Source organism: Chironomus tepperi, unplaced genomic scaffold, assembly GCF_022539635.2.
Source record: "Chironomus tepperi strain 1889 unplaced genomic scaffold, CSIRO-AGI_Ctep_v1 contig_261, whole genome shotgun sequence".
NCBI classification, from domain to species: Eukaryota; Metazoa; Arthropoda; class Insecta; order Diptera; family Chironomidae; genus Chironomus; species Chironomus tepperi.
In genome coordinates this window covers 773,094-799,038 of record NW_027226383.1, presented here as the reverse complement: position 1 = coordinate 799,038, position 25,945 = coordinate 773,094, and the positions used below count along the sequence as shown (strand labels likewise).

Here is a 25,945-nt window from a genome sequence, read left to right as displayed (position 1 = left end):
TTAATTTTGTTGATTGGAGTAATTGGGGGTTGTTGAAAGTTTAGGGACCAAGAGGCTTGGCAATGAGACAGATCAGACTTTGCCTTGATTAGAGAAGAAATTAGGATTTTATGGTCAAAAATTATCAATTTTTTGAATCAAAATGAGGAGCCTAAACACAGACATATTCCAAATTAGAAAGAAATTCAACCAAAAATATCAAAATTTATAAAAATTTGAAACTCATTTAAATTCTAACCCCCAACAACATTTTCCTCTCAGTGGGGATACAAATTACTTAAAATGTCAATTATCTATCATTCGAGTATGATTTATTGCCGATTTAGAAAATATATGCACTCGAAAATTTATTAATAAATGCAGCACGTTTCATATAATTTAATAATTATGGTGACCTAACATTCAAAATGAATAATTCTCGAATATACACAGGAAGAGTTAAAAAAAATTTTATAGTTCCATAAAAAACACAATTTTTTAACAACTTAAAAAAAAAAAAAACGTTTTAGTCCGGTACACAAACATAGACACATGTATAATCAGCTAAATTTATGTCTATTAACATTGAACATATGAAACACCATAAATAAATCTAATATTGATTAATAATTCACGTTCAATGAAACGACATCACTTTAAATTGTAATAAAAAATTATTGAAAAATTGTTACTCACCCCAGACAATAACTGTTTATCATAAAGTCCGTTTTGGACCGAATCTGGATGAAAAAAGAAAGCGCAACCTGCAATTAAATTGAATAAATTAAAAAAAGCAGAGCAAATGAAAATTAAAAACAATTAATTGGCATTTTTCCGATATTAAAAACAGCGGATGCTGCTGAATTTAAATTACCAAAATTGAGAGTGAGAAATGAAATGAAATATAAAATAATTGTTTATAGGGAGGGGCACATGAAAATGGGACAAATTAATTGTGGATGAATAATATTTCTTTATATTTTTTTATTTATCATTTCAATGATAAATCAGTGGACGGACGTAAGGGAATAAGGTGACAGAAATGAATGATTTCATAATTTTTTTATTATTGGCTATAATGATGTGAAGTGTGATTGATTGATGGCTGTTTGTATTGGCTTTTGCTGTAAGGCAATTATTTTGTGAAAAGGTTTTAATATAATTGCATTATTTAGTTCAATTTAATAGATTGCAGTTCTGAATGCTGCTTAGTAAGTTTAATTGGGAAATTGTTGTTGACAATTATGTTGACTTTTCAATAAATTAAATTAAATATGTATGAGATTCTCACTTCAAATTTAAAAGTAATTACATCATTAATATTGCACAAAACCTGACTAAGTAACTTGATCACTTCGAAAATGACAATAAAAACTCGAAAACAAGGAAAATACATCACAATTATACTACGAAAGTTCATTGCATGTTATCTCATTATAGATATTATTATTATAAACAATAAATGCATGAATAACATCGGAATTTAAAAAAAAAGCTGAAAAATGATATTTCATGTTATTAATTATCGATGACTTATTGCATGATTCATCCAATTCGATTCATTTATTCACCAGAGTAGTGATATTTGCAATTTAAAAAAAAGTCAATTAACAATTTGCAATCAGGAAAGGGGAATGAATGGGAAAAAAAATTTTTATTCAATTTAAAAATTATTTTTACTGTTTTAAAAATCATGCATCTCATCAGAATAATTAATTAATTAATTATGTAATGCAAAATCAACATGATGAGACCGTGTCAATATTAATTTTTTCTCATGCGCAATTTTCAATGTTATTTTTTTGATCGGGAAATCAATAGGGGGTTCAGTAATTATACAGAGGGTAGAATAACTGATTTATTTAAAAAATGACATGGGAGTCATTCGTTTATGACGTCTGGTGTTATACCAGGAGTCTTGTGACTGTAAACGGTCGACTTTATGTTATTATCAAATGAATTCACTGGGTTAACTCAAAGCCTTGAATACTAGAGCCCGAAGTAGGATCGGATTTTGTACGAAATAGTTGATTCAAGTCGACTCGACCCCTAACAGACAAGGAACATGCTTTCGAGAGCTTGCTCTATTTAAATATACCAATTGAGTATGCTCGCAATCGTTATACTCAGCTTCCTTTTCTCTTTGCATGTTAGGGCATATAAAATTCAATTCGAGCAATTCCGAACAAACCGATCAAAAGGAAAACTGTGTTTACCAGTTAATATGGAAATTATATTATAGCATGAGAAATATTTCTTTTCAAATCGTGGTCGATTGCATGAAAAACAATCAAATAAAACTTTTTAATTGTAAGTACAAACGAATAAAACTTTTTTTTTCACGAATCAATTGAATGGGAAAAGAAAACTTTGATAAAAAAAAATTCCTTTTTTTTTCTTTTCCACAAATTAAAAGATTCATAAAACTTTTTTTGCTTCCTTTTACCTTTTTTGAAATTGCTTTTCCATCAAAATAAACGCAATTTTTCTTTTTGTGGTGGAGATTTTTTGAGATAAAAAATTTCATTAATATTTTTCTCATTTGATTGTTAAAAATAATTGACTTATAAAATACAAAAAATTATATTTACAATAAATATTATTTCATTTCAAAAAAAATTCTAATTATTCGTGCCGTATTCAAGTGAAAAGTCGTGATTTATGATATTAAGCTACTTCAATAAATTACTTGTCGGATAATGACTGTTTGTGTTTAATTTATGATGAATTTCTCTTTTGTTCTCATTTTTGATGAAGGAAAATTTATTTGATTGGGTGTAGTTTTTATTTTATAAAAGTTAAATCAAGTTTCATTAAGAGAAGTAATTTGCATAAGGTGTGAGTTTTTTGAATCTAATTTCAACAGCTAATTTGTTTGAATAACTTTTGTTATGAGGAATTCACATGCATAGCAAGAGTTGGGACTTGATTTTGAGTTTTGTTTTCTCAAACAGGGTTGGTAGAGGTGCTTTCATGGTATTTTGGGATCTAGAGTGCCAAAATCCTTAGAAATCAGATCTCAACCCAGTAATTACTAGCAAAAATGTCAATAATTTATAAAACGAGTACAAGAGTAACTTATATCAAACTATGGAACACCTAATGGAACATAAACCTTATTTCAACAGAATACATCCCAATTTAAATCAGCAATCATCATCAATTTAGTCATAACTTAATATGCACATCATGTTGACAAGCTTTTGTTGTTCAACAATTGTTATGGAAAAGGAAACATTTCTCATAGTATATTATCCCATACAATGCAATCGATTTAGTACGATATTTTTATTTATTACTGTAATTTTCATAATTACAGGACAAGTTGTTATTAAGTAATACATAATAAAGAGGAATTAATTAACTAATAAAATGATTATTATGAGCTGTAAGGATATGGTCATGAATAATTGTTATTGGATTTTCTTAAAATTAGTAATGATATGAGATTTATTTATTGTAATTGGGTTTTTGAATGATAATTATGATTTTAATAGTGTTGCTTCCTTAGAAGAAACTGTCAAATTTTGATTAAATATTTTCAGGAATATTGCATTGAAATAAAATATAAAAATATTTAAATCATTTCCTCAAAAGGAATCAAATGTCCTTTAACTTCCAGATGCAAAATCACATCACTAATACATAACCCCATCCTTACATAACAGTATAACTAAATTATCATTCATTGCATCCATAAATCTCATGAGAATTGAATCTAACTCAAGAAAAAAAAATAACGGATATGCCAAGTCCATAACTTTAATATAAATAAAAATACTTGAGGCATATTATGTTAAATCAATAAAGAGAAATCACGTTACGGGGTAAGAAACATTGCTCCAATAACCAACACGTAACATAATTTTTTTTTTCTCTTCTAACTGATCAACTTTCTTATTCGCTGATAAAAATCGGAAGGAATCGATATTTCCACCTATAAAATTTATTCCTTATTCTGTATAATCAATTCATTCATTTTATTCAGGCCTTTTTTCTCTACTTTTCACTGTTCCTCAATTTTTCATTTTTTTTTTCAGCCAATTTATACGGAATCGAGGGTTTTAGAGGCTAATTTTGCCTGACTGAGTATGAATTTTTTAATAGCAAATCTCTTTTTAAGCAGAAAAACGTGAATTTTAATAAATTTATTTTTAGTTTACAATTCTGTTGAATATAATCTCACAAATAAGGATTTTTCACTGTAAACCTTCGAAAAAAATCGCTTATATTTTATTGAATCAATTCCTCCTTCTCAATTTAATTTTTTCTAAAAGGAGGCATGCAATTCAGGAATATATATGACGGCTGGTGCGTTGAAATAAATTTTCCCATAATATAATTTTTTTCATCGATTACTTCGAACTGTATATCTGTACATTATACATAGTACATCCACCTCAATATGCAAGTATACGATGATACACGATGATAGAATGAAGAATTGTTAATAGATAGATAAAATAAAATAAATATATTGTATAAGTGGATGGGAAATAAAATTAGTGACGCGACATATTGAGGCATGATGATTGGCAATGTATTGAATATTACATCAAATACCACATTTAATATGTCTTCTACACATGAACATCTATATACGTATATATAAAGATATTTATTTATTTAATTTCATTTCGGAAAAGTCTTTTGTAATAGATCTGCAAATTCATCATTTTCTGTGGTAATGCGATGTGAATGAGAATTATTTTCCTTCTTTCTTTCCATTCCTGCCTTACAATTTGAGTTTTACTTTTTTGTAAGTGCGCGCGTGTAAAAATCCATAAATGTAATATTAAGATGTTATAAGATTCTCAATACATATATCATATGACATGTATTTTATGATGATATGCGCACATCAACTTAATATTTTATCATATTACAGATATATATTTGTATATGACTCATTGTAAAATTATTTTCTATCATCATAAGTTTAACATACAAAAAATACTACACAAAAAAATTATATAATGAAATAAAACAAATAGTTCGTCCCACAGTGACTCATTCACAATGTATCTCATTTCATTTTCATTTCATGAGGAGACGAAAAAAAAAGTTTTTAAAGTATTATTTTACACATTTTTTTGCTCTGTGTAATTAGAGAATTTCATCTCTTGTTCAGACTCTCTTGAAAAATGGAATTTTTTGCAAAAAGATTCTTAATGCATTTTGACGGAGTCTGAGGAATTTTTGGAAGATAATGATCAAGCGAGTTGTGAACCAAGGTTTGGTTTTGCTTGGTGTGGATGATCATATCAGAGGAAAATCCCAGTCCTACACTATGTATGGCCATACTAGAGTATATCGTTACTATGATTAGGGTAAACCCTCGAAGCCGGACTCAAAACACTCCCAAGTGGACAAAAATACGTTAGAACTAGTCATCAACTGGACTTTAACTTGCTATCAACTAGTTACATCGTATTTTTGTCCATTCGGGACTAAAAAGACTTTGATTTCGCAATGAGGATTTTAATCAAGTCGATATGGGAACTTGGAGATTTGTACTAAACGAATCATCATTTCATTTCACTCTTAACAATAATATTAAAGATTTTGGTATTTTAAAGCGCCTTTTAGCATCCGCTGTTGTAACATACTTAATACTCTCCAACAAAACAAAACATTGTAAATAGCAAAACTTACTCGATAATTGTTCGTTGTGATATGCTAACATTTGGGTAACTTTAACGTCTCTAAATTGCAATTTATATTTAAACTTGACTTTTTCTTCTTCTACTTCTTTTTATGCTGTAAAACTCCTACTAATTCGTTCAGTGTCTCTTCTATTCTATTATTGTTAATATTATTATTTAATATTATTGTAAGCTCCAGCAAATCGATATATTTCTTATTTTATATCTGAAAAGAGAATAAGAAAAGAAATAAATATTAAATTTTTATAAATATGCTGCAATATATTCAATCTATCATGCTTAAAAAACTTGAACAACAAAAAAAAGGAGAGAACAAGACTAAGAAAAACTTTTGTGGTTCATGTTATATTTTTTCTCGAAGAAATATAAATTTATTCACCATAAAAAATCTTGGACTATATTTGAATTTATATTTTTTAAATATATATGTATTCATATATGAAGATGAGCAGACATGGAATGTTAGATAGACTAAAATATTTATTCCGAACTCATCATATTGTTATGCAGACATAATGTGTATGGAAAATATAAAATAATGCTTTTTGATGAACTTTTCATTCTCTCTGTGTCTATCTCCATCTTTCTCTTCTTGTTCACTTTTTTTTCCTTTTGAAAAAAAAAAACCTACAGTCTGGCATTTGAATACAATACATAACAGAGAGAAAAAAAAGATTTGAAGAGAAAAATCGATAAATCGATATTCATGTGGGAAAAGCAGCGTTTCAGCACATTTTTTTATTTTTGCCACATTTTCTTCTTTTAAAATAGAAAAATATAAAAAAATCTATGTACATATGTGCAGTCGTATTTAGCAAAACATGAAATGCCTTGCTTCATTTAAAAAGAACTTTTTTTTTGTGAAATTGCAATTTTTAATTAAATGACCACTGCACGCGATGCTTGACCTCTGGTTCAAGACTTCTTTGTGAAGCTTATGTTTTGTATTTAGCAGGAAATTATGAGAAGAATGAATTTTTTTGTCTATTTTTGATTGTAGAAATGTTTAGATAGGGAGTCTGGTTACATCTGACAGTTATACCAGATTTTGCCTGGTAACTGATAGACCCTCCTCGATCATAGGATTGTTCGAGTTGAATTCAACATTTTCCCACAATCCCTAAACCCAATCACAACCATTTAAAATTCATAACTCAAAAAATATGCGCTCTATTCCATCTCAATTAACTCCCTAACTTTCACAATCATTTTTATTCCATTTTTTTGCCATTATTCTTTTTCATATCTTGAGGCGGAATGTGAAAAAAAATCTAATAGAAAACAATGAAAATTAAAAAGAAGTAAAAAATGAGTGCAGTTGATTGAGATTAATTAAATTGTGGTAAATAGGGAATGCTTAACCTACACTTTTAAGCTCCTTCGAATTCCTAAGAAAAAGTTTATGAACTAATTCCTTTTATTTGACTTTACTAGAAGTTGTTGCTGTTGAAATAAATTTTTATTGCATTTCAGTATTTGATTTATAGTTTTTTTGGTGTGTTCAATAGTGAGAAAATGAGTTTGTGTTAAAAGCTAAATGGATATAAGTTCAAGATGATTGATTTTTATGAGACGGATTGTAAAGTGCAAGTTTAATTGGAAGAGATGAAAATTCAGAGCTCAATCGATGCTTTAAAAATGTCAAAATTCATTGTTATCATGATTTAAACGTCTAAAACTGAAAATCAGTCTCACATTGACAAAAACCTTGCAAAAACTATTCAAAAATGGCTTTATAAATTTAAAAACAACAGTTATCTTCAATCATCAGTCTAATACCCGACAGCATTGTAATGTTAAATATATATTCTCCCCTATAATATTAACAATAACAAAAATGCATCATTGCTGATAGCTCATCACATCATGCTTCATGTTAAATTTCTATCAATTTAAAATGCACAATGAAAATTCAATTCAAAAAGTCTTATAGAATTAAGCAACAATAGTTTTTGGTGAATTCTCCTATAATATAATAGAACACAACAATTTAAGTTCATTCATCATTCATGCAAAATTTTCTAAAATACTGTTATAGATGTTTGCCATACAATACTAGAAAATAACGAGTCGCCAATGCAAAAGCTGCATAAATTATAAAACAGTACTAAATTGATTGGATAAAATATTCGTGAAAAACTATTTTAGAAAATCTTTTATTGAATTTATTCATCGTTGTATTTTGGTATTAAGTTTTTTTCTACTGCTGCAGTTATATACTTTCTATATCTACTATTTTTTATATCAATGCATCAGCATGCATGCTTATACATACACATGACGAAATTATTCAATTCTAAAATATATGTAGATTTATCAATGCACAAAAAATAATTTTTTTTCTCTCAATTTTTGTTGAAAATCTCTCTCGTGCTCATATCTATTCATTATGCATCGCGATACTAATTTTCGGGAATTAACGATTATCCACTGTAGCATGAAGCATCATGAATGGAAATTCAGAAACTAAAATGTTCATTTATCGACAAAAGAAAATAATTTTCATATTGAATTTGGTTTTATCACTGTTGCTGTGTGAAACGTGAGGTATGCAAGGGATAGGAAATGTTTTGATGGTGAGTTACCGTAAATTATTCGACAAATTTTGTATAGCAATGGAAATTGGAAATGGAGAAGATTTTATGTGAGAATTTTAACAAAAAGTTAGTAAAATTGTGAAATTTGGGAAGAAATTTTTGGAAAAATTGTGAATTTGTGTAGAATTTTTTAGAAATATCGTGAAATTTCACTGAGAATTCAAAAATAAATTCGAATTTAAATACAGTACACAGAACACCCCATTAAATTCAACATAACACCCACTAAAACTACTTCCCAACTCTTTTTAAAAATCCCCTTCATTGTTCGCAAACACAGCAACAACTTCAACAATAATGACAACACAAAAGACAACCAAATAGGATAAAAAGAAATTAATAGCGTGATGAATAATTTCTGATAGTTATTTTTTCATATTCACACGCAACTTACACAAATTATCTTTTCCCAATTTACTTAATTTGTAAGATAATGATTGTAATTTTTGTGTTCATAAATTTTTTTTTTTTTCGTAATCTAATTCAATTATGTGCTTTTGAATTAATAATGATTTTTTGAAATGAATGAAGAGTGATAGGCTCAGGGGGAAGAATAGCTTGGAATAAAATACGAATTTACGATTCGCTGGAGGAATTTTTTTTCCAAATGTCACTCAGGCATGTTCTAATGCAGAGTTTGAAAGATCATCAAGATCTCGCACTTTTTTTAAGTCTATCCCTTCAAGCTGGAAGACCTTCCAGCTCAAGTCAATTATTAAATTCACTTGTTGCTTTTAAAGAGTACAAAAACTCGAAATCTTAATAAAAATTCAATATTTAACTGTTAATCAGTCACTGGAGAGTTTGAAAATTTTTATTAATCAACCAGATTATTTTAAAAACTTATTTTCATTAGCACTAACGTGTGAATGTACAAAAAACTTTTGAATATCTATGGTTAATTTGATTTTATGCCGAAAAAAATGAATTGATTTATATCTGGCACATTTAACATCAACTAAAAGCACAACTCATTTTAGTTCCAGCAACTTCCAACATTAAGTGACTGAACAGTGACAAAATTATTGATAATATATTAAAATTTATTTCCATTTCGTGTTTTATTTTATAAATTTTTATTTCACGCTATGGCAGACGAGCGAGAACAGAACAAAAGCGTCAATAAATTATTATTCATTTTATATGATATTAATTGAGTTTATCGTAATGTAGTTAAGTGGTTGGGAGGCGGTAAATGTTTAAACTCACTCCAATGGGTTATCAATGGAATGTGAGGAAAGAAAAAATAAAAATTTAAAGGTGGGCGGATCGTAAAGCAGGCAAAAGCATTTTTCATGTTTAAATGATTTATTTATTAATGGAGCATAATTTTTCAATTTTCACTTTTTTCCTTCTTTATTTTTATTTTTTTTTATCCAACGCAATGTCAGTTAGCAATGCACAATGTGTTCGGCAATATAGATCATTATTCGTAGGCATAAAGTCGTGTATTGCACACACACAAGATATGACGGCAAGAATGAAAGCTCGTTTTCACGTGAAAGCTCATAAATAAAAATTTCTTTTTTTGCTTCTTCCTCTCCTTCATTCTCTTTGCATAACATGACATTTTTACTCAAAATGAAAATTTTTTTCTATTCTATCTATACTAAGAAAAGTATAAAAAGAAAAAATATTTTATGTACACAACAAAATACCTTTTTTATATTTTTTAAACTGGATCATGCATAGAATCATGTACTTCAATAAACTCACAGGAATAAGTTAATGTGAAAGCATTTGAGAATTTGGCGAGGATTCAGGTTATCATGTTGGTTGGATTTAAAAACATTCCATAGCATTTAGCAACCAATACATGAATGAATTATATAGAGTATATGAGATTCTATTGAGATGATAAAGTTATAGCGAGCATTTGAATGTCATGACTCATGAGCATGCTTTATTGTGAAATATATTCATACAGTGGGAATAAATAATAGTTTAAATGTTGAAAAAACTGTGAATGTGATTTTGAAATTTAGGATTGGGTTATAATATGATGAATTGATTCAGTTGTGGGCAACCTTTTATTTTTTAAGGAACACTTTTATGATAAGCTATGAAAGGATCCGTCCCTAAATCCATCCTTTTTAGTTGGAAAGCCCAAGAATTAGTGATGGTTAAAAGTATTTTATTCTTTGATTTTGACAGTAATTTTGAATTTTAATAGTAAAATGCAAAACTAACAAAAATAAAACAACTATACATAAATAAACACGTTCCAAACGAAATCAATTCAAAGATGCACCATTCCAGATAACCAAGGTATTTTATGTATTAATTTAATTACATAGAACTATTTAACGAGTATATATTTTCTGCTAACTATAGTTCACATCAAACTAAATATCAGTTCAAATAGAAATGACCATTAGCGATTAAAATGATTACAAAACATAAAAGTCATGAACTTTACAATCCACATTTTCGTGTCAAATAACCTTTATATGATTTTTATTTACAGAATTAGTGATCACGCTAATGTCTAGACATGTAGTTGCTAATATATTATCTAATATATGAAAAAGTCACACGATCACAACTTTATATCAAATTAAATAACTTATCAATAGTTCAAGGTGAAACTATTAAATCGAATCGAATTATTTTTGATTGAATAAAATTCATTAAAAGTTGAGGTAATTCTCATAATCACTATACAGCACGAAGACGTGTAGGATCAAAAGAAAAACACGAAAAAGTTGAATGAAATGACAATTTAAAAGCTCTCTCGATACAAAATTCTTTCATTCTTTAACACACAGATTTCAATTCATTCCTTATCCTCTTCAATAGCATGAAAAAAGAATTTTTTGTGCAGAGTGCTTCATTCGTTAAAGTGCAATCATACAAAAAAAAATTTCATCACTCTCATTCAATCTCTTCCTTTTTATATATCCCTCCTCTTGTGCTCGAAAGAGCATTTTTCACTTTCAATATAATCTCACTGAACATAATTCCCGCACGAGTAGAAAGATTTTTTTTTAATACTCAATCCTCAACCCTCCACCCGAAAAAGTAGTCAGAGACAGAGGATTTTTTGCATGCATTTTGAAAATTGAAATAAAGGTCAATCAGATGGAAGACTACGACAACTATCGTTATTGCTTCTCAGTTCCTGTATTCCCAATTCAATGTCATCGCATATTAATCGAATTGTGCAACAATGATATTAAAATGTGTCGAATGAGAATTAAATTAAAGGGTTGAATGACAGGATAGTAAAAGGAATTAAAAGAGCATATAGTGAAGATATCAGAATCAGAATTTTCAGAGTTGGGAAAGTTGTTCGTTTTGGTTTTCGGATAAGTTTGAATTTTGATTATTGCTGTCTTATGGCTAATGAACTATTGGACAAAGCCGCTGATTTGTTTTCCACGAGCTAAACTATTGTCCTATGTCCTATACCTTTTGTCAGAATGAGGAAAACAAGAGAAAACTTCAACAAGATCAAAAAACAAATCAACCACACATCCAACCTCCAATTCTGTCAAAGCAGAAATGAAACGAGAAAGACCAATGTACAGAAAACACAAAAAAAAATTGCCAAAATGTTATTGGAATTTAAGTTTAGGGAATAATCTGCAATTTATGATGAAGAAATATTCACAGACACATAAAATACATATCTGAAATAGCTCTATGAATTGTGAACTGTTGTATATACATTTGTTGTTGCCTCGATATGACAATCAAAAATCGTTACGTGATTCGGCAAAATAATAATGACTTGAACATTAGTTTCATACTCTCGTAGTCTTTTCTTATTGATTTTCACTCACAAAAATTTTTTTCTCTTCTTTCATCATTTTATTTCCATTTCTTGTTGTTCTGTGTATTTTTCGAGGCGCTTGTAATATGATAAAATTGATCGTAACTAATGGTGCGTTCAACTTTCTAATGTAATTATTTTATTTTCTTTTTTTTTACTCAGTCCTCCTTCTTCTCTCATATTTGCTCCTCATTTCTTTTCTGTACTTGCACTCAAAATTTATTACGACAATAAAATTTTCATGAAGATTCTCGCTCTCACTCATTCTTATTCCATCTATAAGGGATGACACAAAAAAGGTCACAATTTATTTATTGTCGAGCTTCTTATCGGTTATTGACATTCATTGTGAATGACGTTTTTAGTTTTGTGTGACATGTTTTCAGAATTGAATTTAAAAAGTACATTAAAGTAGATAAAATGATGAGATGAGAAGGAGGAATAAAAAAGACAACTGAGAAAAGATGTTGAGGATTCGAGGAAAAGTGTTAATTAAACGAAATTCCTTTCGGCGATATAAAAAAAAGACTGAATCCTTTCCTTTCTTCTCTTGTCTTAAGCAGAAAATTATTCACAAGATAAAAGTCGTAGAAAAATGTCTGTTTCAGTAGTTGGTAGTTGAGGAAGCGCTTTTTTTAGTTCGTCAACCAAGAATCTGGTATCAACACCCTACAGCTCCAGATCCTGTCTATAAATCCCATCACCAACAAACAAATTTTCAGATTTGTCATAAAAGCTTTAAAAACAAAGTTTTGCATTTTATTAAGATTATGAAAAAAGATAAGAAACTTTTCATCTACTCATACTTAATTGCTTTATTGCATCATGATTTGTGTGGAAAATGAGATTTCAAATATATTTTTTTCCTCATTTAAGCCCCTAAGCAATTCAAGAAATTATAAAGAAGAACAACTGAATTAAGAAGAAAAAAACTTTTAAGAATAAGAGAAAAAAGAAAACTTTAATGAAATCTACTAATTAACTAATCCTTTTCATCACACTTGGTGTATAGAACATAGATTGCTGCATAAAACTTTAAAACTATTATTCCATTCCTCTCAACTGCTTTTTCCTCACATAGCACACGAGAAAGTCATGAAACAGAACTTCAACATGAACTTTTGCATGTATGTTGAAAGTCGAATAAAAAGAAAAAGAAATTCTAATCATAAGAAAAGTCATTAATCCGAAAAGCTTTCAGCAGCAGTAGCAGTGAGAGTATAATTGTGAAATAATCTTCAAGCCAACAGCAATAATAATAATCTGTTGAAAAAATTTCTTATTTTTTCACGTTCAAATCCTTATGTTGAAATAAAAACATGTTTTTTATCCTCTTCTTACAGAATTATAATGGAACAAATAACACACAGGTACACAAGCTCATGTATACATTTTATTCATTTCAAACCAAGGTTTATTTCGGAAAAAATCCTCCCTCATGTCGTTTTTGCACTTTTTTTTTTGTGTATGAAAATTGCACGAAAAGAAATCAACACACGGTAATAATTTGAGCAGTTTTTCGAGTGAGAAAGATGGAAATAGTGAAAAATAATAAAGCACATGTTCATGTATACATGTAGATATGTTAAACCCCAAAAGGTGAGGTGTGGATCAGTAAAATGAATAGAGAAGACTTCTTTTCTCTTTTTCTTTATTTTTTTTTCTTCATCGTTTCCTTTTTTGAGCATAGAAATTTGTACATGATTTTCATTTATGCACCTTTTCGACTTTCTCTCTCACTTACTCGTTGAATGAGTAAGCACGATATATATGTTTCTTAAACCCCATCTGAATAAGAAAAAAGTGTTGTTCATTGACGATGAAATTTTTTTTTTTCATCGCTAAAAGAAAAAATAAAAATATAAAAGGATTGAGAAATTATGAGGAGTTATTTGGAATGTGAGGGAGATGTGGCGCATTTGACAATTGAGTTTTGTGGTTTTTCATATTCTTTGGAGGTCGTCATGTTATGAAGCAGGTTAAACACTTTGAAAACGACTTCATTGTTGTTGAGGATAATTCAGAGCTCGAAGTCAACTCAAATTTCATTTGAAGTTTCCATACAAAATCTGAGTCGACTTCGTGCTCTAGGATATATTCAAACAGCGCTGACATTATTGGTTTCATCAAGAACATAGACAATCTGAAGAAGCTTTGGGATAGTACAACAGATCATTGATCGCAGTGCCAATTTGTGACTATCTTTGTGATTCTCTACTCCTGAATTCCTGAAATATTCTACTTGTGAATTTCATAGAACGTTAACTTCTAATCCACCATATTTACAATAAGAAAAACGTCCCACGTCATATGTTATTTACAACTGTCCACCATAACCATTTACAGAATAAATAAAACTTCATAAACAATAACCTCAACAATAACTTTCCACTTTCATATAGTCAAAATGTTCCAATATTATCCCCACAATATAAAAAAGGATCAAGAATCTTAGCTAAAGATAAATTCTTTTTGGAGAATGAACATTCAAGTGATTTGAAATTCCCAACAGAATCGTTGCACCTGAGATTTCTTCTCCATTCACGACAAAGTTTCTTTTTATTCATTTTAATCCCCATAATATTTTTCCATTTGTGAAAGAAGAGAATTTTTTTTTTCTCGCAAGCTGTAGCTATAGTTTTGATTCAAAGGAAAAAAAATTTGTCTACCTCAGTTGTGTTTCCACAACATTCCATTCGTCATTTCGTCTTTTCTTCATAGTACTACCTTAAATTCATTCATTCATTCAGTCATTTATGAAATCACGCTTCGTAGAACATGCAAAAAAATTATTTCTTTTCTTTTTTTTCATTCTTAAGATTGTAGAAGGAGACGAAGATAAATTTGAATACAAAAGGAGAATGGAAAAAAAAGAAAAGAAAATATTTTTTGGTCAATGGGGTTTCCACACAGAGAGAAAATAGAGGAGGAGAGAAAAAATATGAAGAAAATTTTTGGATATATGGAAAATTATAATTTTCTTCTTGAAAAAGTTACAGAAAATATTTGATAAAAAAAAATTATTTGAGTGCCAAATATGGGAAAATTTGGCTATGTGGTTTATGGGATGGGCAATGAATGGAAATTCATTTTGATTCGATTTTGCTTTTCATTCCAAAATTTTTATGAATCTTTCTAGACTTTAATCCTCATTAATTCAAAACATTACGCTAGCGAGTCTCGGTCAACAGCTTTATCTATTCTAGACTATCTACATATTTAGAACATTTCATCCTTCAACTGTAAAATCGATAAACACAACATACTGTAAATAAAAAACAGCTGTTTTTGAATTTCCTTATAAAACATGAAAATGTAATAAAAATCGATATTCTAGTAAGTAAAATTCCCAACTCATTTTCTATCTCAGAGCCTAATAATAAAAATTCTTTAATGACATAGATCCACCGACATTGTCCAGCATAATATGCAATGAATCTGACCTACTTAGTACATGCATATGCGGAAACTTGCAGCCAATCCTGATTTCATTTTTCTTCACGAGTTTCATTGGTTGTTGGCATTTTTTTTTTTCATTTATCTACAACAATTTTATTGGCGTTGCTCATACAAAAGCGCAGGAATACTTTTATTGTTGCTTGACTTTCTTTTTATAATGAGAAAAGGAAGTAAGACAAAAATTGCCTACACAGCAAAATTACATCGACATGCCAATAAAATTGTAATCATAGAAAATATGAACTTCCCCTTCATTATCTTGTTTATGGACAAATATTCTGTAATAATCAATAATCTAATATGTCCTCAAAATCAGAAATTCCCAAACAATATTAAGTAAATTGAATTATTTTTTTTTCTTCTCTTATTTGCTAAAAATATTAATACAAATTCCAATTGCCCATCTCTAATCCATGGAGATGAATATGTAAGCTCCTTTTCTCCTCCAATTCACATATGCTTTCTATTTAGATAACTCATTATGCCTTTCAAGAGGAAATAAGAGAATATTCTTTTTAAAAACATATTCAGAAGAAAGATTTTCCTCAATTTGGAAGACAATTTTTTTCTCCATCCAAGATTTTTTTTTTCATGTTTGGACTTTTCATAATCATCGTCATCATTTGCTTCTTTATTCTGCCTCCGGAAGGCCTTCCACTAAAGTTCATATTAAAATATTTTTTTTCTCATATTTTTTTCATACATGAATAGAAATGTGTGTAGTTCCAAATAGATATGTAGATACGAAAGAATGTCTTTTTCCGCCTTTATGCCAATTTTGCCTTTTATGTGTTAAATGTGTGTTCTTGCTATTTCAAAAAGTGGGCTGCTTTTTATTTTTTGCCTTCTTGTTCTATCATAACTTTTTTTATCTGTGTGTACTGGGGAAAAAAGGAAACCCTCAATTTTTTTTTGGATTTTGAAGAGTTCACAGAAAAAAAAGTTCTGTGTTTGTGGTTGAAGTAGATGTGGAATGGAAAAAAACAAAAAAAAAAAAAGAGAAGAAAATTGAGACTTGAAAGTGAAGGGACATGAGAGCATACACATATTTGAACATCTCTGGTCTGCTTGCGGCTTCTCATGAAAATGGAATTTGACCCCAAATTATTTTGTGCCGCTCTTCAACTTTTCATCTTTTTTTTTTTGTGCTACTCTCATTGAATTCTTGTGTTCCTATTAATGCTTCCTACATTCATGGGCATGTTTGGTGTAAGTGCTGCCCGAGCTGTTTATTAATTTGGTTTTATGGTCAGCAGATAGAGTTTGGATCTTAATAAGTTTAGCTGTATGCTTGAAGCAGTTTTGATTGGTCTGTATTGATTAGAGGTCGAAGTCGACTAGGATTTTTAGTGAAAAATTCGAGTTGAGTTGACTTCGACTAGGATTTTGTATGGAAAATTCGACTTGAGTCATCTTCGAGCTCTGTATTTATTACTAATCAACCCTGGACTAGTCTGCCAAAGAAATCCAATCCAATTTCTGTTTTAATCCTTTGCATCTCGGGCTGGAGCTTCCGAATGTGCTTATATTAATAAATAAATGAATGAATAAATGAAATAGCGTGTATATGATCTGAAAAGAAGGTCTCTAATGGAAGCACAGAAAGCTAGAAACACAAAAAACAATGAAGTTTTTTTTCCAACGAATTTCATCTTCACTCGAATGAGAAAAAAAAATATGAAAACAAAGAAAATGACAGAAAGAATTTAAATGGCATAAAATAATAAAATAGATTAGCGGGTGAATATAATTTATGGGTGTATTAAATGGGTGGAAGGGAACTTTCAATGGCAGAAAAATTTTATTTTTTTGTTTAGAGAGCAGCAGCGAAAAAAAAAATCCGTGCTTTGAAAAAAAGAACAAAAGAAAATGGTTTGGAGGGTTATAAAACATGTTCATTCATGCCATATTCATATTAAAGCTCTTATGTGCTTTAGTGTTTAAAATTAAAGCATTTACTGTGTGTCGTTCATGATTTTTAGCAATTTAACAATTAAATCTCGCGATGAAATGTTTAATTTAATTAATCAAAATTATGTAAAATATATGCTAATCATAAGTCAACTAATAACATGAAAGACAATTATAATTATATGTTGTGAATGTAAGCAGGCTATAATGTCTAACATTTTTTGAGGTCTGTGCCTCATTTTCTAACTTGCCAATTATGATAATATTATTCTTTATGTTCCTGCTATGTTGCTGTTATTCTTGTTATCGAATGTTGTTCAACGTTTGCTACAATCAAGATTACAGATTTCATTTACATGAGCTTACTATATGAATCTTATGAAATTTTCATTTTAAGAAGGAATGAAAGAAATTGTAGCAATTTTTACTATCTTGATAATATTTTTTTGATGAAATTGTAAGATTGGTGTTCTAATGAATAACCAGAAAAAATAGTTTTCTGTTCTTTTTGGTAAAGAGGGCAATGTTATTAGAGCCAAAATATATTTTGATGTCAAATATCGATTTAGAATCTAGAATCCTTTGGTAATTTGGTAATTTGGCAAATTTGAAGCTTTTAAAGTATTTTTGAACAATTATTTCATAGGAAATGTTATTAAATAATCTAAGTCAGTGAACATAAGTGTGATCCAATTAAAAATTTAAAAAAATTATAAAATGAACCAAAATCTTATTTAAGATTCAAAAACAATCAAACCTGATCCAAACAAACGAGCAAAATCTCATCAAACTTAATATTCTTATAAGAGACCAAATTTCCTACATCGTCATTTCCAAAACATCTGCAGGTATAGATGTTCATTTATTAATATTCAAAATTCACAACGGTTCAATCTCAAAAGACACAGAACAACATGCAGAACAGGAGAAAGAGATAGAATTTTTTTAGATCAACAGATAAGTACATGTTCTCAATATGACATGTGCCCAGGAAACGGAAAATTATATAATTTTAGGCTAGAAAAGAATGTTGAACAAAAAAAAAAAATAGTGGGAGGAAAGCATTCACACACAGGAAAAGAAATTTAATCTATAAAAATTCATTCGTGCATAAAGAGCTTCATGTAGATTTCTTTTTTTTTCTCTTTTCATCCTTCTATTTTGCTCGGTTCCTCAAATAGCAATCAAATAAAGAACTCGTCTCACATAGTGAGTGAAAAAAGAAGAAAAATCCCCACAATACACTTGAAAAAAAAAAATGATGAAGCAGAAAGACATAGAAAATATGGAGAAGAAAAATTGAGCTTAACGGGTGGAGGATGAAGAAGAAGAGATGAGAACGAAATGTTTTTAAATTATATTCAAAACATGTCGACATAATTTCATGTAAGGTGAGAAGAATCATCGTTTCTACTATTTTGTTTCCTCTCTCTGTATTCAACGTGATTTTTCATTCAGCCGGGAAAACGAAAGGAGGAGAAGAAAAACAGAGAGAATATATTTTTTTTATGTGCTACTACCTGTGAGTGTAGACACACATATCCAACATTACACACTTCATCTTTAGTATAACACTATATATGTAGAACAGTCGTGCCTTATAATCATTCCGTTTTAGGGCCTATTCAAAAATAAATTTCAAGAGAATTATTTCGACATTAAAGTGATTCGTTGTGTCATTGTGTAGGTGGCTTGTATAAACATTGAGGATGGATAAGGAAAAGAATGAATGAATATGGAAAGAAGTAAAGGAAAATGAAAAATGTTGTTTGTTTTTTCCTTTTTTTTCTATTCTAGGAAATTTAAGGCATAAAATTTCCTTCGTGAATTGTCACGCTTATGTAAATTACTACATGTGACTTTAAGAAGTAAAGTATCATTTTTTATTATTCTAAAATAAAAAGTTGAAGGAAGTGACATGGGATAAGGTTGAGAATGTCTACGGAAAGTGATATGCTCTAGCAAATTTAACGCCTTAAAAGCAGGGTTTAAACGACAAAATACATCATGTAGATAAAGAGAAAATATTTGTATTCAAATGAAACAGTTGACCAAGTTTGAATGCGAATATTCATACGGAACATGCGACATAGGGTGAAAAATGTAAATTTGTAAAATGATATAAATATAAATTTATGTTCTAAAATTTTATATGGAATATAAAACAGTCTGGTTGTAAATTCTCTAGGCATTTGAAGCTGAAGCATTACAAGTTTAAAAAAATAGTTGATTTATTAGAAAATAATTGAAATTTTCACTCAAACAAAGGTTAAGGTCTAGCAATTTTTAGTGATAAAATTTTTGCCAATCCTATAAAATCCACAACACAAAGCAATAAATAGTTTTCCAAAAATTATAACTTTTCATGTCTCAATATCATCAAAATAAAATTCACGAGAGGAAGTTGATAATAACAATAAGAAATTTTATACCTCTCATAGCTTATAAACCGAATTGCGTAATCACAACTATCGCAAAATCTTATATAACCGAATTACTTCCACGATTCTCATTCACTCAGAGTTTATGCCCTTATAACACTAAAGTTTATAAGCGCCTTGAAGTAAATCAAAAATATTGGCAGAATCTTGTTAGAGACGAGAATAACGAAGAAGAAAAAAAAAAGTTAATTTAGTTTCAGAAAACAACGTCACCTCTATAATCATAATCTCAAAAATAGAAAGAAAAAGGAGAAAAGAAAATAGCGGAAAATAATAATGATAATAATCATTTAGCCTTTCGTAGATTTTTCAACCTTTTCAATATCTCACGTTTGGAATCTTAAGCGTGTGTTAACAGCAACAACAAAGTACGCAGAATTTACGCATTAGAATGAGATATAAAAAAAATTTCTATCAGAGAAATAAAATGATTTTTTTCATTGTTGGAAAATTTTCTATGAAGATTCTTTCAAGCAGCAAAAATGCTCGATCTGCTTATTGTTTACAACCCTACTTCAGTCATGTTCTCATTCTTGCATTAACCTTACTCATTCAAATCTCGTCTTTTTAACGTTTAAATATAGAAAAAGCACATTTAATGCAGATTTATGAAAAGGAAGAATTTTCTGACACTAGACCTTAGTTGTAGGAAGCGAGATAATAAAAGATACTGAGATTTATTGAGTCAATTGGATAGAAAATCGCATTTGTGACAATTTTCACTTTTTTTTTTTAAAAACTAAGAGAGTTTTGTAAATTACAAATTTCGAAATCGAACAACACACTACTAAAAATCAATATCTATCAACTCGTGCATTAGATCATGAAAATTAGATGCTACGTGTGAGTTCAATACACAAATTTCCATTCAACTAATTCGACAAGTCATTTTTCATGAAACTTCAATAAAAAAATCAAATAAATGAATAGACAAACTGAGCAACGTTCTCACTTCTTCAACCTAAACCTTTCCAAATAAAAAACACTATTAACAAGAAGGTGAGAATAAAATATCATCAAATAGAAATAGATAGAAAAATGCTTCATGTTGACGACGAACGGGGGGTGTTCATGAGACGACGACTGAAAACAAATTATTCACGTATACGGTTTAATAAAATAATTTGGTTCTAGGGGCTTCGCTCGTTATAGTGACGATGATGTGCTTGTCTAGATGATGGTGTTTGTTATTATTATTATGAGGCTTAAATCTATCTTGACTATGAATTTTCCTCATTTTTTTAGATATAAGACTTTTTCCTACTTTTTCTTGATTCCTTCTTTTTTTTAACTCAATCTACCTGTGCCCGATTTTTCTCTTATTTTCTAGTTATACATTCTCTGCTCATTTTGTATTTTTGCCTGGCTGCTTGTTTTTAGCGAGTACGTCACGTACAATAGCCGTGCCTGATGCACGAAGGGATAAAGAAGGAAACTGAATAGAAAGCAGAAAAGAAAAAAAGTTTGAAGACACAAAAAGAATCAAAAGCTTTTTACTTAAATCGAGGAGAGAAGAAAACTAAAAAATTTTATGTCTTTAGAATGTGAAATTTTGCAAAGGAGCATAATTTCTTATTATGGCACCAGTTTTACAGTTAGATTGAACTGAGAATTTGCCAGCACTCCTTTTGGAATCTTCTTGTGGCATTTTTGTGTCTTTCTCTACCCCAAAAAACACCAATAGCAATGTGAAATTTTTTCCTGGTAAAGAATGAAAATATTCAAATGCTAAATGTTATGTTCGTGAAATAATTTTCGATTTCTCAAGAATCCCAAACCCTAAACTGAAATTTAATGCTATTTTACTATAATTTTTAACGTCAGCATAACGAATTTGATGATGGGAATTTTCTTTGCTGGTTAAAATCTGATTTCATTCCCGTCTTTCTCATTCTCTCACCCAGTTTATTTTATTTTCATTTTTTTGGTTATTGATCTGGAAGGAATGAATGAAAATAGAATGTAGAATGCTCTGGACTTATGGATGGTATTAAGCGCATTTTTGAAAGTTGATATGTAAATGGAGTTCAGGTCATGTCAAACAATAGGCACAAGATATGATTTAGGGTCAATTTAAGGTCTAAATTTGTAAATTTCAATTATCTTGACTGTGAAACTGTTCCATTCAAGTTAACAGTTGAGAAAACTAAAATTTGACATTTCATTCAATCTTCACTCAACAGACAAACCGACCAAACCACAACAAATGCATTTCACTCAAATTTCCTCAATAAAAAATTCCTTTCTCACTGTCGGTGGTGGTTTGAAGAAAATTTTCTTATATTCCATCCCACTCACACAAGAATTCGATTTAGACAAATTACAATCATTTAAAATTGAGGAGAAAGAATTGTGAAAATGAATAGAATGAAGGAAAAAAAAAAGTTCGATTTATGGCTGACATTCTCATTATTTTTTTGTTCGTCTCATTCCTTCATTCTGGTAAGCGAGACAATTTTTTTATATGTGCAATTTTCAAATTGGCTATCAAAAAATCTCGTTTTTCCATTAACCTTTTGTGCTGAGCTATTGCTAATAAAAAAAAAATTGGAATATTTTAAATTAAGAAAATTGTGTGATTTTGCTGAGAATGAAATTGAAAAAAAAAAAAATAAAGTTTTATAACTTTTACAGCACATTTTTTTCGTAGATTTTGTAAGTTTTATAGTTGTGAATAAACATAGTTATCTATTAAATCAGCTATGACATCTTTATGTGCTTATTTTTTTTATATAAAATGTTTGCTTTTAAGCAAAGGGTTGGAAATACATAAATGTAGTTTCTGTAACAGCATAAATTTTCTATTTTTCTCATAGCTTTATATAAATTTTAATTCTTTACATATTTTATGTAAAAAGATTTAATTAAATTTACATATTCCACAGAATTTTATGGCTTGTGCACATTAGTGTAAATTAAAATGAGTCTGTATTAATACTCTATGGAGAAAAAGGGAGAAAATTATTTTTAAAATGAATTTACAAGGATTACAACTTTTAGCGCTCATTTATTCATACTTTAATCCTTGTTGATTATGGACTGCAATTTTTCTACAGTTTTCTATTAGCTAAGATCATATTTATGTGTGAGAATTGTGTTAATGGTGCCATTTTAGACTTTTGAATAAACAAAGCATTATATAACTTCTTAGATATTATCTTAAAACTTAAATTACCCATAAAAGTCAAAAATTAAATTTATAAATCTTAATCTCATAACCAAATGAACTAATTATCATTCTCGGACCAATCACATCCTGTCAAAATTAAGATAATCACATAAATAAACTGCAGTGCAAACAAGTCTGAGTAAGCTAATCTTAATGATTGTCAAACATTGAGAGAATTAAACAATTAAAAGAATGAATCTTATATCATTCACAAGAGATTTTAAATAAATAAAATAAAATGTTCCTTAAAAAAGACCTAAACAAACATCAATAATTGAACAGCCAAGGAAAATTGTTAAGTAAAGCGAAATGTAAGATAAAAAGATTTTCATCCCTTGAAAATCATGAACTTAAATTTTTTGAATCGTAAAAAGGAATCTCTTCTTCTATTGTCTTCTCGTTTTACTGTTTAGTAAACCAAATAATAAGAATGGAAAGGATTTAAGATTTTATTTTTGTGAAGAGAAAAAAAAATGTAAGGAATACAACAGAATAAAAGTAAAAGAAAGAGAATGAGTCAATAATATAAAATGGATTAAGTTTGGGAGGCTTTTGTGGGTTGAGGAACATTAGGCGCATTTTCAAGTTAGAAACACAAAATTGTGATCGTCGAAAATGTTTGTTTTGACAATTTTCTAATTAATCTAACTCAAAATAACCAAAGTGATTTAAAAATTCATCTACTTGCTTTAACTCCCACTAAACTGAAGTGTTTTACTGCACACAAAGGCAAAATAAGAAACAACACCATTAAAAAGAAGAATTTTGATGTCAAATGATACAAAAATGCTTTTGTTGGTTCATTTTAAGCAAAAAAGAAAAGTTTTTTGGAAAAAAAATCTCTTAAGCTTATTTTTCGCCGAATTTATAGGAAAAATAAAAATTTTAAACAGAAATTTTCTCTCTGTTCGTTCACTATACTAAAACTTAATTTCATCACGTCTTTCGAGTAAATTCCATCACTTTAACCCTTTTTATTTCCTATCCTTTTTTTTCAACGAACTCTTTTATTGTGATATAAGAAAGAAATAAGCATGAATGAAAAGAGATTAAAAACTACTTTAATCGAGACTAAAGACGACGAGGAAAAGCTGTTAAAAGCATTATAATATATAAATTTTGCATTCATGTTTTGTTTTTCCATACTTTTTTTGTGTGTGTTTTGTTTTTACTCCCTCCTCAATTTTCATGAATCTCACAAAAAGACGTCGTCGTTGTCATCTCAGCACTTTGATCTTAATCTTTGATTCGTTTTAAAAGCAAAAGTTTGTCTTTATATTAAAAATCCTTCTCGAAAAACTAGATTCCACTTTTGTATACAAATACATATGCGATATACGCAATCTTAGTTAAATATAAATATTTTTCTATTCTCATGATGATGTTACTTCTATAATCATTGAATTTCATGGAAAACACTAGCAGTAAAAATAAAAGACAGGCAAATACAAATGGATGAGATGGAAAAAAGGAATACGAGATGTGAAAGTTAGGAATATTTTCGATAGTAGGATTAAATTTGATGAGAAAGGTATGGGACACTCAAAGGAATTATTTTCAGTAAAGTCACATTTAGGGTTGTTACTTTTGTATGAAAAAGGTTTGTAAAGCTTTAAGTCAACTCGGATTTTTCATGAAAAATTGAATTTATTGTATTCAAAAATTGTCAAATTGGAGCTCCCGAGTGGACAACTTGACATAATGTCTAGTTAATAACTAGACCAACGGTCGACTTATGATTTTTTTCTCGAGAATGTTCCCTTAAAATATGACAAAAGTCTGTAGGTCTAGTTACTAACTAGACATTATGTCAATTTATCTGCATTCGGGAATATGACGTACTCTGACAGACGAGAAGCCTGTAACGATTCAAAATGCATACAAAACAAAAATTCCATGAGTGTAATTAAGCGAAACCTGAGAGATTTTTGTGTCTTAAGGAATTCTCAATAACAAAAAACCAAAGCATATACAAAATCCATATAAAGTGAGACGGAAGAGAAAATAAAAGTTTCTCCTTTTACTTATTTAGGTAATGTAAAAAGACAGCACTTTAGAAGTTTATGCTACGTTCTGAATAATTTTATGAAATTTCCTCTCCGATAATTTTTTTTTTCTTTTCTTATTTTTTTCTGATATTCTTCCTCACTTAAATATATTTTCTTCTCATCCTGCTTATGTATTATTTATTTTCAGTTTATGAGCATATAGCTCACAAAAGGAGATGGCAAGAGAAAAAAAGAAAGAATTGCTTTTGGGTATTTTTTGATGGACGAAAAATTAGTCCTCCACTATATTTATGACGCCACTCGACAAATGTCTTGATGATATTTTTTTTAAGCACAAACAGAAAATGAAGAAAGAAATACCACCCAGAATGAAAGCTGCTGGAAGGCAGTAGAAGCAATAGGACAATAAAACAAATGTCGAAAGAATCGTAAACGTTAACAATGAAGATGATTTTTTGTGCCAGGGTTGGAAGATTGCTTAGTGATAAAATTAGGAAAATAGTGACAATGCCTATGAAAAGATGCACCAGAATTGAAAATCAGGAGAGGCTTGAAGAACAAGCTTAAGGTTATAAACCAGATCTCAAAGTCGATCCATGGAGTCGAGTCAACTTTCAAGACGAATTCGAGCTTCCCTTATAAAAACTCCAAGATAAGCAACAAAACTCTAAAATCAAAGGCCATTAAAGCCCCCCAAAAAATCAAAACAATTCAGTAATTTCCGCAAAATCTTAAAAAAAAAATCCAATAAATTTTTAAATTCTACAAATTTCTCAAGAGTAAAATAGAATATGCACAAGAGAGTAATGAGTTTGTTTCAATTTTATAGCGTGAAGCATACAAAACAGTTGTAAATTTTTTCATCAAAAAAATACATGACTTTTTTACGTTCGATAATTTGTCTTTTTTTATGGTATATATAAGAATTTTTAGAGATCC

At 29.0% G+C, this 25,945-nt stretch overlaps 1 protein-coding gene across 8 annotated transcripts in view; it reads right to left on the bottom strand.

Moving 5' to 3' along the window:
* The window catches only part of bru3 (bruno 3), a 286,566-nt gene that overhangs the window by 222,090 nt on the left and 38,531 nt on the right, over nucleotides 1–25,945 (bottom strand). For all 8 annotated transcript variants that reach the window (XM_070641954.1, XM_070641960.1, XM_070641959.1 and 5 more), the window contains exons 2-3: nucleotides 5,635–5,850; nucleotides 676–743 (exon numbers count right to left, since the gene is read on the bottom strand). In XM_070641954.1, coding sequence (XP_070498055.1) covers nucleotides 676–743; nucleotides 5,635–5,665 — 99 coding nt within the window. In that variant the 5' untranslated portion in view covers nucleotides 5,666–5,850. The remainder of the gene's footprint in view (nucleotides 1–675; nucleotides 744–5,634; nucleotides 5,851–25,945) is intronic.